We start from the raw sequence: 14,084 nt of genomic DNA on the forward strand, positions 1-14,084 counted from the left end.
ACTGTAATAGGTTCATATACTGCAAGCTGAGTAAATATAAAGTATACAGTTGATTTCCTTACAATAACATGTTGATCATATACAGTACACAGACTATGGGGCTTCGTTTACCTCAACATGCTGTTTCTATTCCCCTCACCCATGTTTTCAAATGACCTCCCAAAGCATTGCCTCAGGACTTAACATGACCACTCAACAAACCGTGGTGGAGATCAAATACAGAGCCACGAGAAACACTGGGCAGCCCAGCACTAGAGGATTGGAGAGGCCAGGCTCTGGCCTTACCTGGGGTCCTGGGGGCCCTGGTATCCCTGGCAGGCCCTGCTCTCCTCTATCACCCTGCACACGTACCAGAACAAGTCAGGCAAAAACAAATCACACTGAATATCCAATCCCTCATGTGTTGTAGAAGCAGACTCTTACTTTGCTGCCCCTCAGGCCTGGATCTCCATTGGGCCCAGGAGGGCCTGCTTCACCCTGCACAATAGTAGAAGACCAGGAAATAGTTTCATTCCTTCTTTGTCTCACCTTGGAATCAAACCTGCAACTTTTTCATCACACACCCTTAACTTTAACCAGAATGCTCTTTAATAAACAAGAATTTTAGACTCTGTAGATTTCTTACCTTTAACCCTGGTAACCCAGGGTCTCCTGGAATTCCAGGCTCACCTCGGATACCCTTTGTGAAAACAAGTAACAGTGATGGATGTCAACAGCCTGCTCACCTGACATGCTTTCGATGCAACCATGTATGAACGCCTCTTTTTTTTGCTCCTACCTGCAAACGCTCCACTCCACTTAGCTTTTTTGTATTCACATGTAGAGTATGTGATCTCACAGATAACACTGCTTTTACTACTGACAGGATATGTCTTTCAACATACATAATAAAGCAAAAGAGAGGAGAGTAAATATGGGTATCTGTAAAAATATAGCCTCAAGGATGCCAAAAAATGATCGGTGTCTTTTTTTTCAGGCCACTGAAAGGCTTGTGTTACTACAAATAAAATCATTATGAGTTTCAATATTTATATTACACTCTATAGACCTTTGTGAATTCAAATGTAGATATCGTATTATTTGAATAATTTGTTATAAATGCTAGATGGTACCTTGCCTGGCCAAACTTTGGAACTTTCTCATGCAGTACTTCTAATATTGTTGACTCTGTATGGTTTTTCGCTTGTGTTGTATTGTACCTCACTTGTAAGTCGCTTTGAATAAAAGCATCTGCCAAATGAATAAATGTAAATGTAAATTTCTAACAACGGAATAGGGACAGACCACTGCCTGTTCTAGATGGTGCTGTGGCGCTGTGAATTACCTTAAACCAAATACATCGTGAAACTTTACAAGCAAGAGTCTAATTGTTACGCGCTTACCTACAAAGCTAACTCCAATGGGAACTTTATCTTGTGTCGACAACGCTGTGATTTAACATGGCCCTAGGCAGAACTGTGTTCTGTTGCACTCATGGGCACAGAGATAAGATAGCAACGTGTTAAGGATGTACAAGACATTGATGAGTACTCACAGGCTTACCGTCAGGGCCTGGTGGTCCTGCCCTCCCTTTCTCACCCCTGAAACCCTGAGGAGTTCAGACAAACGCCAAGGAATTGGTCCATGAATGCTCATTACCGACAAGAGCTGAGTTTGCCTCCTTTCTCAATTTAGTTTCTAGGAGGCTAAAGCAGAAGTGACAAGAACAATTCATTTCAATTCCCAAGTCGTGATTTGTAAGGGAAAAGAACAAATAGAGGGGCATTAATGCAGACATGGTGTTAAAGTACTAGCTACTACCTCCTAGTCAGCTACAAACTATAGTCAATATCGTTCTCATTAAAAGAGGCTATCAAATGCATGCTAATGATGCATATTGTATTATCACTGTCCCAACAAAAAAGCCAACACTTCATTACTTACTCATTTTTTCATTCATTTCAACCTATTGCCCATCTCATAATCTTGTATGGAACATAAAAGTAATGCTTAATTCCATTATTCAAAGTTTAAAGGCAAAGTGCTTTGCGGTAAGAACGAATCAGAGCCTGAATCTTACACAGGGCTCTATGAAAAATAACTGCAGTGTATTCTCCACCGATGTCCTTTGAATAATGGGATATTATAATTATAATAATTAGGTTTTACTTGTTTTGATAATTACACAACATTTTGAGTTTGGTGGTCCCAACAGAAACAGAACTACTTGCTTACGTATGTCACAATAACAAAAGAACCCCTTGCAACACCTGGTTCTGCTATGAATTTTACTGAATGTACCAGGTACTGTAGTTTTTACTCTGATTTGTCAAAGTGTCAAAGTGTCCATTTATTTATGTTCATTAGGAAGACAGAAAGCAGTCACGTACCATTGGTCCAGGGAGGCCAGGAGGTCCAGGTTTGCCATCTGGGCAGTCACACTCCTCAACACTGGGCTCCCGGTCTAGGGGGCACTGAGGGAGAAACCTCTGTCACCTCATTGGCTCTCACACAGACAAAGAGTGAGTGTCCAAGAAAGACCATACATACCCTCTCATCATCCTGTTTAAATGAGAAAATAAAAAGAGAAACATTTCCTTAAAAATCCATAGTGGCAGACATGTAGTTGCACACTCTGATTTAATGTATTGCTGAAATAATATTCAGAAAACATATTTTAATAAATATATACTCAAACAAACACCAATGAATTTAATGAAAACTTCACAGTCTTACCACAGAGTAGATTTCACAGGCTGTCTCTCTCTCACTTTGCTGAGGGTCACAGTAAAGCCTCAACTTTTGAACCTCAATCTACACAAGAGAAGAAGAACAAAAACTAGCAAACCTTTTACTTTTGTTACATTTCTCTTCCAGTGGAAAATGAGGCCGCATAGACATATTTCACAATAAAGCTTCAAAATAAGTCCTTAATGTCTCTCATATGATGCAAAGCATCTGGCCCTTTCCATGAGTTTAAAGGTAGTCTATCTTTCAGGCCATCTGCTTTGCTAGTGCACCACTGCAACCTGCAAACTCTGTTCCCCTTTTTGCCCTCCATTGGCTCACAGGGACTGTGGTCTCCGTCTCGGACTCCTTGGCGATCTGCGTCTTCCCGTTGATGTAGATGGGGACCGACGGCTCCAGGATACGCTCCTCCACCTGCACGTCGTCCAGGAAGCAAGTGACACGCCTGGGCTTCACCAGCAGCTTCAGCTGGTGCCAGTCTTCATCAAAGAGCTTCTGTAACAGTTTCCAGCACAGTGCAGAGAGGGTACATGCAGTATATCGCATCAAATCTGAGCAACGTACATGCATCATAGGTCACTGACACATTTTTTACAAGGAAGCATTTGGGGCCAAATACGCCTGGCTAATTGACATCTTGAATGACAGCTTTGCCCTTTAATTACCTTGCAACTGAGTGAAACATGTTAATAGATAAAAGAAAGTCACTAGCAAAATCAATGAACAGCATTTTGTATCGTTCTGACACCGCCCGCCCCCCATCCCCCAGCAATGAAAGAGGCATAACTAGAATGGTCTAAACGCCCTTTATATATAGAAAGATAGGAGCTCTGAATTAATCTGTCACAAATGCATGAAATGGCTCTCTAACTTGAGGGCTTCAAAACCAAAGTATTATTTCTTCTGGAAATTGTATTAAAAATTCCCAATATGAAACCATTAAAACTTTCACAACCAGCCATATTGACGCTTTGATTTGACGGTTGTTTTGTTTTTTTTTTTTTTGTACTCTATAATTTAATGCATACATATAGAGAATTAATAGTCTTTGATATGTAAACTCTCATTATGAATCTGTCAGATCAGTCAGTGGGATTTTTAGACCCCGGCTTCGATGCATGGCCTGCCCCTGCAGTTAAGATAGCCTTTAGCCAGGTTGCAATGTCACATGAGGTTTAAAGGCCTAATTCATCCTTTGCCAAACCAGGGTCCCCTCTTTGCCAAAGCAGAGTTTCCTTTTTGCACATGAAGCCACGGAGAGGAAAACGGAAAATCTGCCACACTGTGGCTTTTGGCCATCCCATCACCGATAAATTACACTCAGGGTGTCCAACAAAATTACGAACATTTCAAAACTAAAGCCAAATACGAACAGATCAGGTGGCCAGATTGTGCCTCTGTGTCTCTACATGAATGGCTTCACTCAAAAAAGGGTGGGTGTGCTTCAATAAATTAGAAATGATATGATGAAATCCTGTGGAAAAACATAATAGCAGCATTAAAGGAATACTATGGCTGCCATGAAAACATGGGAATGCATTCAAAGTAAAGACACTCCACTTTGCAGCTGATTTATACAGAGTGTCCTTTGAATGAAGTTGCAGTTCCAATGGGAAACATGCTTCCTAAGATCCTCCTCTGGGAGAGAGAGTTACACTACATCCTGCACTGCTGTGCTTCCTAAAAGGCACCTTGAGTCTCTGAGATATGATCAGTATCTGGTTCATGTCCTACCTGACTGGTAGATCTTCCCAGATCTACTGGAAAGGCTCCACCTCTGCACCCACCCCCCTCACTACAGGAGTCCCACAGGGTTCAGTACTGGGACCCCTACTCTACTCTTCTCAATTTATATTAACTCTCTTGGCTCAGTTATCAAATCGCATGGTTTCTCCTATCACTGCTATGCTGACGACATCCAACTCTTTTTCTCTTTCCCTCCCTCTACCCCCCAGGTCAACGAAAGAATCTCTGCATGCCTGGCTGACATCTCCAAATGGATGACATCCCACCACCTGAAGCTGAACCTCAGTAAAACGGATCTCCTCTTCATCCCAGCCGGCCCTTCCCCCCTGCATGACCTTTCCATCACCTTCGATGGCACCACAATACCATCCTCTCGGACAGCAAAGAGCTTGGGCGTCACCCTCGACAGCAACCTGGACTTCAAGGAGTACATTGCTCGCACGTCACGGACCTGCCGATTCCTCCTCCACAACATCAGGAGGATTCGCCCGTTCCTAACCACATACGCGACGCAGCTCCTTATCCAGGCCACAGTTCTCCCTCGACTGGACTACTGCAACGCTCTCCTTGCAGGCCTCCCAGCATGCACCACCCACCCTCTCCAGCTCATCCAGAATGCAGCTGCCCGACTGATCTTCAACCTCCCCAAATTCTCCCATGTTACTCCCCTGCTGAAATCCCTCCACTGGCTTCCTGTCGCTGCCAGGATCAGATTCAAGACCCTGACCCTCGCCTTCTCTGCAGTCAACAGGACAGCCCCTGCCTACCTCCAAGAACTCATCCAGCCCTACACACCAGCCCGACCCCTACGCTCAGCAGCAACTGGACGCCTTGCTCCCTGCATGGTCAAGGCAGGAGGTGCTCGTTCTGCCAGACATCGGCGTTTCGCCTACATCGCTCCCCAGTGGTGGAACGTACTCCCGGTCTCGCTACGGACAGCTCCTTCACCCCAGTCCTTCAGACGGGGCCTGAAGACGCACCTCTTCAGACTCTACCTGGACTGACCCAGCACACAATTGCTGCCCCCCCCCCCCCCCCCCGCCCATCAGTGCTGTAAATTGCTGTGCTTTTTTAAAATTGCTGTGCTTTTTAAATTGTGCTTTTAAATTTTTGTCTCTTGTTGCCGCCTTAACCCTGACGCTCATTGTGCCGTTTTGAAGTTGTTGAAGTTTGCCGTTCGAAAGTATATCGTACTAGTTGCCCTTTAGGCTGTAATTGTAAAAATCTGATAGTACTGCGTCCTCAAACAGACCTTGCTCTCAGCTGAGAACTGTCTCATTGTGGAACTGTACACATCCTGTCCCCGTACTGTCGCTGTACCTACTGTATGCACTTTTGTAAGTCGCTTTGGATAAAAGCGTCTGCTAAATAAATAAATGTAAAATGTAAATGTACACTCCACTTTGCAGCTGATTTATACAGAGTGTCCTTTGAATGAAGTTGCAGTTCCAATGGGAAACATGCTTCCTAAGATCCTCCTCTGGGAGAGAGAGTTACACTACATCCTGCACTGCTGTGCTTCCTAAAAGGCACCTTGAGTCTCTGAGATATGATCAGTAGTTCACAATTATTATTAAACTGAAACTTGAAATACAGTCTGAAAGCACTGAAAGTAACTGACTCCAGGTTAAGCTTTGGAATATCCCGAGCAAATGTTGCCAGTGTAGCTTTGAAGGATGATTGCGTTCCTCCTACCAGACACTTTCCCTGGTTTTTATAGTTTCTTGGAGTAGCCTGGACTGGCACATATGTGAATTTTTGATGATTTTTTAATCGCCATCCATCTGCACTGATACTCCTCTGAGTCTTCTGAATCCCCTTTCCTAATAGTGAATAACAATTGCTTTAACTTTCAACTGCTGTGGAAAATATCAATCACAGCCACGCTCTGAATAAAGGTATGTAAAATTTACAAACCCTGAGGTCACGATTGCTGAAGCTGACAATCTGCTCCTGGTTAATGCTGTTAGTGGTGGTGAAGGTGACAGACTTGTCTCCTCCATTTAAGGTCACAGCAGCCTGAGTGACACCATCTTTGGACAGCACACGCCACAGGTCAAACTTCTCCAGGTTGGTTGGGGCCTTTAGCCGAAGGGTTGCCACAAACACATAGGAAGGAGGGAGTCCTTCTGGAAAGATGTCCCTAAGAAAATGTAACATATACCCCAGACAAGAAGAGGAGAAGGCAAAGAGAAAGGTTGTTATTAACTAATTCAGTTTGGACACCATGAGTAAATACTGTTGAAAGAATGATGCAAACAGAAACATTGAAATGACTCTCAAATGAGAATAATAAGAGTAAACAGAATAGGTGATAAATGAAAATGCATCTAGTATATGAACCGACAAGACATTTTGCTCATAGTTGCATGGTTCAAGCACTTCAATAATGACAGCGTACATAACAGTCATATCTTCCATAACCTCTAATTAACACCCATAATGGCAGCTTGTATCTCTTCAATTGTGCTTTGGCATTAAGACCCTTTTGGATGTGGTGCATTGTACTTAGCACAGCAGGTGCTTTCTACAGGGCTGGAAAGAAAATGTAGCACTTTACAATCCAAGCTGAGGGTTGACACCACAAGCATTTGTTTAATTTTTGTAAAGGCACTTGAATTCATCACTGCTCTCTGTGGTTGCTGATGTGTACAGTCAAGGTCTGCCGAGAGCATTATGCATCTATTGATTTAATACAAAGATGTAATTCATTTATAACTAAATCACAAGGATTCAGCACAATCCTACAGTAACCTCTTTCTCAACAGAGCAGGATGTTTCAGGGTTTTTGCTAAAGCCTTCTTCTGGGGCCCAGCACAACACAAATTGTTGTTATTTTTTTTTCCCATGGAATACTCGTTAAATCATTGCAAATGCACCAGTGTACCTCAGATCATCTGCATAGTGTTTGCTGAATGTTTATCCTGCCTGTGATCCTGTGAATTAGCACGGGGATTTCATGGTAATCCCATCTCTGGAAATCTAGCAGAGCTCTGGAGTAGTGCAGAGCATGCTGTGCGATGTCACCCACTTGGTGCTCTCTGTGATGTCCACCCGTGCGCTAAGCAGGTAGCCTGCCTCTGACGCCAGGGAACCCTGGATCTTCTTGGCCTTCTGGGTCATCTTCATGCCCAGCATCAGCTCGAACCCCTTCTCGTCCCGTGACGCCACGGGAATCCGCGTAGGGCACACAGACTCTGCAGGAATGATGAGCGAGACAGGTCAAGTCAGGCCATGTTCGCGATGTCATCAACATCCATGTGCTTTGTCACCCACAGGACAGTGACAAAAGGTTGAAGCAAAACCGAATAATTACAAAATCTCTGCTAACATTTGCATGTCATGTATGGTGCAGAGGCTATCCTATAGTCTCAAATGTACTTGTTGACAAAACTGTAAAACAACACCGCTGTCTCCAGCTGCACCGGATGCTTCTACACTAACATCTGTGTTGCACATGAAGTATGTGGCCATCTTTTTAATTAGTCTTCTTGCCACCGCCACATGTCTCTGGTTTGGCTGCAGCCCCTTGTGGTTTTTTTCCCACTGGGTGTGATTCGAATGCGGCCGGGGTTGAGGCTTTGCCCCCCCCCACCTCTCTGGACCTGCTATCAGAGCGGCCTATGGGCAGGGCGCGTGCGGCCACTCACCCTCACACAGCTTCTGTTCCATGGCGTCCCGGATGCGGTCGATGGTGGTGTAGTCCTCAGCGTACAGCACGTAAGTGGAGGACGGCTTGTTGGCGATGGACACCAGCTCGGAGGTGGTGATTTCACTGCCCACGCCCACGGCGAACAGGATGATGTTCTGGGCCCGAGCCTCCACGCTGGCGTCCACCACGTCGTCCTGGGACTTGCCGTCGGTCACAACCACGGCGATGCGGTTCTTGGCGGCGTGGGCGCGCTGGGAGGAGGGGAAGACGTGGTCGGTGGCGAACTTGATGGCCCGGCCTGTCTGCGTGTTGCCGCCCAGGTAGGGGATGGCGTCGACGGCCCGGATGAGCTCCTGGCCGCTCTGGTGCTCGCCCAGCGGGATCTCCAGCCGGGGGGTGTCGCTGTACTGGACCACGGCCACCTGGGTGTATTGGGGGCCCACGTCGAAGCCGCTGGTGATGTTGATCACCCAGCTCTTGGCCGTGTCGAAGTCGGTGTAGCCCACGCTCCAGGAGCCGTCGAGAATGTAAACCAGATCATTCATCGCTGTGCTGCAGCCTGAAAGCAGGAAAATCACAATCTCTCTGAGTTCATCCACTGGGGAATCGCATTACAAAAATCAAGTTATAATATCAAAATGCTATAATTCATTATATCAAGTCCATTAACCTTCCTTTTTCCACAAACGATGCGTTTAGACAGACCATTCGTTAGATCCTCAAGCTAACAAACACAATGTTATTCCCAGTTTAGTTCTATATTCCTGTAAGTGCACTCAAATAATTTTCTGGACATTTCAAACCGCATTAGGAGCGGGAAATGGTATTTACTTGACTGTATATACTGTGTCTATGATGTGTCAGTAATATCTAAACATCAGAAACATGCTAGAAAGGTCCATACCGGCTCGGATGTCCTCCTCATCGGCTCCTTGTACAAAAGGTAGGAGCAGAAACATTACCAATGATCTTAGCATCCACAAGTTCATTCTTAAACAGGTGTCCCAATCTCCCCCACCTAAAATGAAAAGAATGGCATCAAAATCACTCAAATAAAATACATTTTGTTTATTACGTTACTTGAAGAACATTCATTTTGCTCTTGAATACATCGTTCAAAAGAGACGACATCCAGGGGCTCAGCTAAACATGTACAAATACATTTTTGCAAGACATAATATTCAGTAGAACTATGCGTTGGATTGCACGGCAGCAGTATGTTGTACCAAGTCTCGCCATGTTATTTTTTCCAAGTGAAATCACAGAAAATGTCAGCTATGCTTTTGTCACATTTTCTTCAACATTACACGGCTCCGTGAAAGAAAAAAAAAACACTTATGACACACAAAGTGCTTCTTCCTGTGACCAGTTTGTTTAATGTCACTGTCAGTGTGACAACTACTGAAGGTACTGTTGCAAGGAGCCTTCACAATTCAAACAGTGTTTCAAGACACATTTGTCATCCAAACCCAGACCTTTTCCATTTGACAAAATTACAAGTTATACTCAGCAACTGTTTTAGCACTTTTCTATCTTTTTAGTGGGCACCGTAAGAAACATGTGCACGAGACGATGGCCAAGATAAGTAGGCATGCTATAAAAATATATATAAAACAATATAAATAAAAGGCCATGTGTAAGGATGTTATATTTACAGCCCATAACTGAGAACAAAATGGGCTTTTTCACTTGTCATATACATCAATCCCTTTTTTCAACCTCATTAAAACTTTCTTGGTGAGACTAAAATTCGTGCTGCGCCATTAGGCTTGTGGTCCATTTTTTATGTTGCGTAAACACAGCGCGTGTGCTTTCATTTTGCCGAAAAACAGCACCCCAACAACCACAGTCTTAAGCCAAAGAAAATAACAATGTGAGCAGAAGCCCAAAAAACACAAAACAAAAATAAACATGGCACGTTGATGTCTGCTGGCATGAGAGTCGGGAATTGAGGCGGAACAGCACGCAGACACATGTCCCTCTGTGTAGACGTCAGCTGCGGCCGGCCACTTTCCTACGGTTCGGTCGCCTGCGTTCGCTGGGCATCTTGAACTGCCAGTGTGCGTTTCTGGTTTTTGGCCTGATTGAATCAACATAACATTACCGTTTCCCTTCTTTACAGAGGAGAACATTGAAACAAGGTCCCCAGGCTTTTTGAAAAGGGAGACCTCACAACTGTACGGTCACATGCACAGAAGCCAGCCAGAAGGAGTGGAAAATCTACCCCGTGTTGACACAGACTCCTGCATACACCGCCCGCTACGTTCCGCTGTTGAATAAACACACCTTTGCTCCAGCATTGCCTGTGGATGTCATGCAGTGTGAATGGGGGGGGGGCAAATCCATCCTTTGTTGGGTCTATCCATCACTCCCATTCAGCTGTCTGTTTGTGAATAGGCAGTAAAGTGTTACAGTCCGAAACTAGGGACGCTGTCAGGAGAATTCAGGACATTCCCAGCAGCAGAGGCTCTGTGCCACTCATTAATCGCCTGTCTGCCTCTGACTGCACAGCACTAACCCGGCAGCTGTGCTGCTTGCAGTTCCCCCTATAAACAGCGAGGGAAACTCTCACTCAGCTCGCATCTGGAGAGGGACGCTTCCCCCAGGTTTCGGCCGCTACGCTTCCTCGGCCGACTTAGGGAGCACTCAGAAACATCCACAATCGGTCCGGTTCACTGCACCTGTGCTGATAGGATATACATCAGAACCAGCTCTGTCTCATTCGCTATGTGTAGTTCTCATTCCATATGACATGTGGCAGCAGTCCCTCAGTGAGCCCCCCTCTGCTCCTGTCTGGAGCGCTCACGAGTTGCCCTGTGCTTGGTGATGTTTCCCACCAGATGTGTCTGGCATAAAAGTGCCTTTCTAACAAAGTGCCTGTTTGTGTACAAAATCCAAGAGAGGTTTCTGACACGGCCCATGGAAACACATCATCTCTCCACGGACAGTGTCAGGTTAGATGACTGGAAATGCCCAAATTCTGTCAGTGATGGCTTTGAAATGTTTTTTTTTTCTTCCCGGTTCTTTGAAACATTATCCGAACAGTACCAACGGAAGGAATTCCCCCCAGATTAACAGACAGCAGTTGGCTCACTTGTTCACTTGAGCAGATATGCAGCGGAGCCTAGCGGCGGGTACATTCCTATGCTCATGCAGCAGCTTCCTGTGAAGTCAAGGATAAGAGGTAGACAATGAAATAGATAAGATTCAACAAATCCCCTAAATCCCTTAAATTCACTGACATTTACCTGGATCACGCACATTGTCTCAGTTCATGTGGAGACTCTAACAGAGACAGAGGGAGGTCACATTTACAGTAGATTTGGAAAATGGGTTTTTCTTCAGGAAAAAAATGTGGTGGCTTGTCCACAATGTACCCGGGGCCAGGACTGCTGCAACATCAACAGTCAGTAACCCATCACCACCCATCCACCACGTCACACTTCCTAAACCACCTGCTGAGTCTGGGGCCTTCATTTTGACAGTCAATACCATGGAGTTGGTATATTTTGTTTGTGAATGTTATTACAGCGTTAAGGCCTCTGCACTTATGTGCTGTCAAAAACATTTCTTGCGGGTACTTCCAAAGGATGAGAATATGCAAAGAATCCAAACTGTACCATGTTTAAAAGGTCCCAAACTCCTAAAAGCCTCACATCTTTACAGGCGGAGCTTCTCTCCATCCCTCGGGTCTGGCTGGTGTGACAGGGCCAGGGGTATATGTCATTCCCTGCAGTAAGCCTCACTCTCTACATCTGACCCAACGCCCCATCCCTCATTTATAATTGAAAAGGCCTTCTGCTAGGCTGCCTCCCTCTGTCACTGCTAAAGCCATTCACTGACTGTATAGTCCGTCCAAAAGGATGAATAACTATGATTGCCATTTCTCTGACAGACAAATGGTGAAAGGGAGGCACAACACTGAAAGTGGGCTATTTTTTTTCCTCTCAGTGAACTTTTGCAGTGGAGCCACGGAGACTAGATGAGAAGAAATACTCTCCTGGGGCATTTCCAGCAAAATGTGACTAATTACATGGTTAATTAGCAGCAGCGCTGCTGCGGGCTTTGGACCCGAATTCCTCCTGGTCACATGGAACGGCAGGGAACCATTCATCTGGTCAACTCACCGCTTCAGTCAGAATAAATCGCGTTCCCTGAAAATGATTGGCTGCTATACGTTCTGCGCTGTTTTCTTCTTTTCCCCCTCATTCCAATGAGCTTAATGAACGACGAACACTTGAGCACTCCTCCGTCGTGCACTGCATACAGACACTAATTACTTTCCTCAACCAAATTGCTTGATTAACCAGCTGAATGCTGCATACAGATTATGCACAGGCTATTCTTTCAACTTAACAAGTAATCGTTACTTAGACTCATAAACAGGTACATAAAAGCAGGCTCAAATTACTGCAGAGCTTAAACAGATCAGCAACGGCTCAATGAATATGGGTACAAAACAAAGCGTGCTTTTTATCTTGTGTCTGCTGCAAGAAACTGTTTTGCTAAAGAAGTGGCTTGTGCTGTTCTGTAGAATTACCAGGTACTCTGGCCACCTAGTGGAGAAAAAAATATTATTCCTCTCACAAAATTGGAGTGTATACTGGGAATTTGTAACTAACAGATGCAAAATGTTCTCCTAAGTGCGCTGTGCTGCAGGGACCTTTAGCACAATAAATTCAATTATCATTCATACAAGCTATAACACAGAGGCTTTGAGCACAATTTTGAAGCAGGTCAACCAAGGTTCCACCTTTCCACACTGCATCAGACCTGAGTAATTGTGAAACAGGCTTGTTAATACTGCTGACTGCTAAGCCCATGATAATTGTGAGAGTGTAAAATGCAGTAGTGCCCAGTACAGATGAAGATGGGTAATACCGCGCCAGAATGTGACGTCAGCGGAATAATTATCATCACGCTGTGCGATCTTGCACTAACTAAGCAAAGCAGCAACACAGTAAGCAGTGAGCATGAGTTTGCAGATAAACCAGAGCGGAAGAACATACAAACAAACTAGCAAGCACAGCATTTATGTTGTCGGCCATGTTGTCACAATATACCTCTTCTGGGCACACTGAGTCTGGCGATCACGTAGCTCTCGCGATCACCTTTACTAATGTGTAAGACAGGTAAAGTCTCTGATGCTGCAAACACATGCATAACAGCAGCAAGCTGCAGTGGGAAGACAGTTAAATCGGTATTAAACCCAGAAGTTGTACCGTGTCACTGAGACCTCTCCATATAATGTTTTTCCAGGATGTTACTGTATTGTTGTTTTGCTTTTGTTTTTGTTACATCACAAAGCATTGATTTACAGCTCAACCATATCCTGCTTTACAAAGTTATATTTAGTGTCACCACAATGACCTTTCAGATGTTACTGTCCTGCATTCCTTGAATTCTGGACATATAATCAGTCTCTCTATAATGTGCTGTCTGAGGTGGAAGAAACACTGTATTTTCCCTACAAAGCGGGAATGAGCCTGATCTCCTTTCTCCATGCTACGTCCTCCAAACCACACAGGCATAATCAGTTAAGTTGGTCAGTATGTTGGTCAGCGGGGACAGCAACAGCAGTTGAAACTAGCGGCATCTTCCTGCCAGCAGTGGATAGAGCTGCAGAATCTATGCCCATAGCAGAAGAACAGTGTGGCAGAAACCATGCCAGAATTCTGCAGTTGTCTGACAGAGGGCCACAATGCTTGACTGACACTCTGTCAGCCCTGTAATTGCACCTCAAGGGATAAAATATTGATTTTTACAAGTGTGAAGAATAATGCTTTCACAGGGGAAAAATTAAATGCATCTTACACGCTGCAAAAGCCAACAGCCAACATTGTTACCACTGACAACATGCTAGGAGTGAGTGACAGGGCTAGTGCTTCCCTAAATGCACAATGCCAGCTCTATAAAAGCCATCATGTGGCGTAATAGGTGATAATGCCGATTGTAATCT

General features: G+C 44.8%; 1 protein-coding gene across 1 annotated transcript in view; it reads right to left on the minus strand.

Moving 5' to 3' along the window:
• LOC118796245 (collagen alpha-1(XXI) chain-like) overlaps positions 1-9,114 on the minus strand; it is a 35,701-nt gene extending 26,587 nt beyond the window's left edge. The window contains exons 1-12 of the mRNA XM_036555053.1: positions 9,030-9,114; positions 8,124-8,684; positions 7,505-7,670; positions 6,391-6,616; positions 3,049-3,222; positions 2,716-2,793; positions 2,530-2,541; positions 2,370-2,453; positions 1,535-1,588; positions 626-679; positions 424-477; positions 286-339 (exon numbers count right to left, since the gene is read on the minus strand). Of these exons, the coding sequence (XP_036410946.1) occupies positions 286-339; positions 424-477; positions 626-679; positions 1,535-1,588; positions 2,370-2,453; positions 2,530-2,541; positions 2,716-2,793; positions 3,049-3,222; positions 6,391-6,616; positions 7,505-7,670; positions 8,124-8,684; positions 9,030-9,114 (1,602 nt within the window). The remainder of the gene's footprint in view (positions 1-285; positions 340-423; positions 478-625; positions 680-1,534; positions 1,589-2,369; positions 2,454-2,529; positions 2,542-2,715; positions 2,794-3,048; positions 3,223-6,390; positions 6,617-7,504; positions 7,671-8,123; positions 8,685-9,029) is intronic.
• Between the last annotated feature and the right edge of the window lie 4,970 nt (positions 9,115-14,084).

This window comes from Megalops cyprinoides, chromosome 2 (assembly GCF_013368585.1).
Source record: "Megalops cyprinoides isolate fMegCyp1 chromosome 2, fMegCyp1.pri, whole genome shotgun sequence".
Classification (NCBI taxonomy): domain Eukaryota; kingdom Metazoa; phylum Chordata; class Actinopteri; order Elopiformes; family Megalopidae; genus Megalops; species Megalops cyprinoides.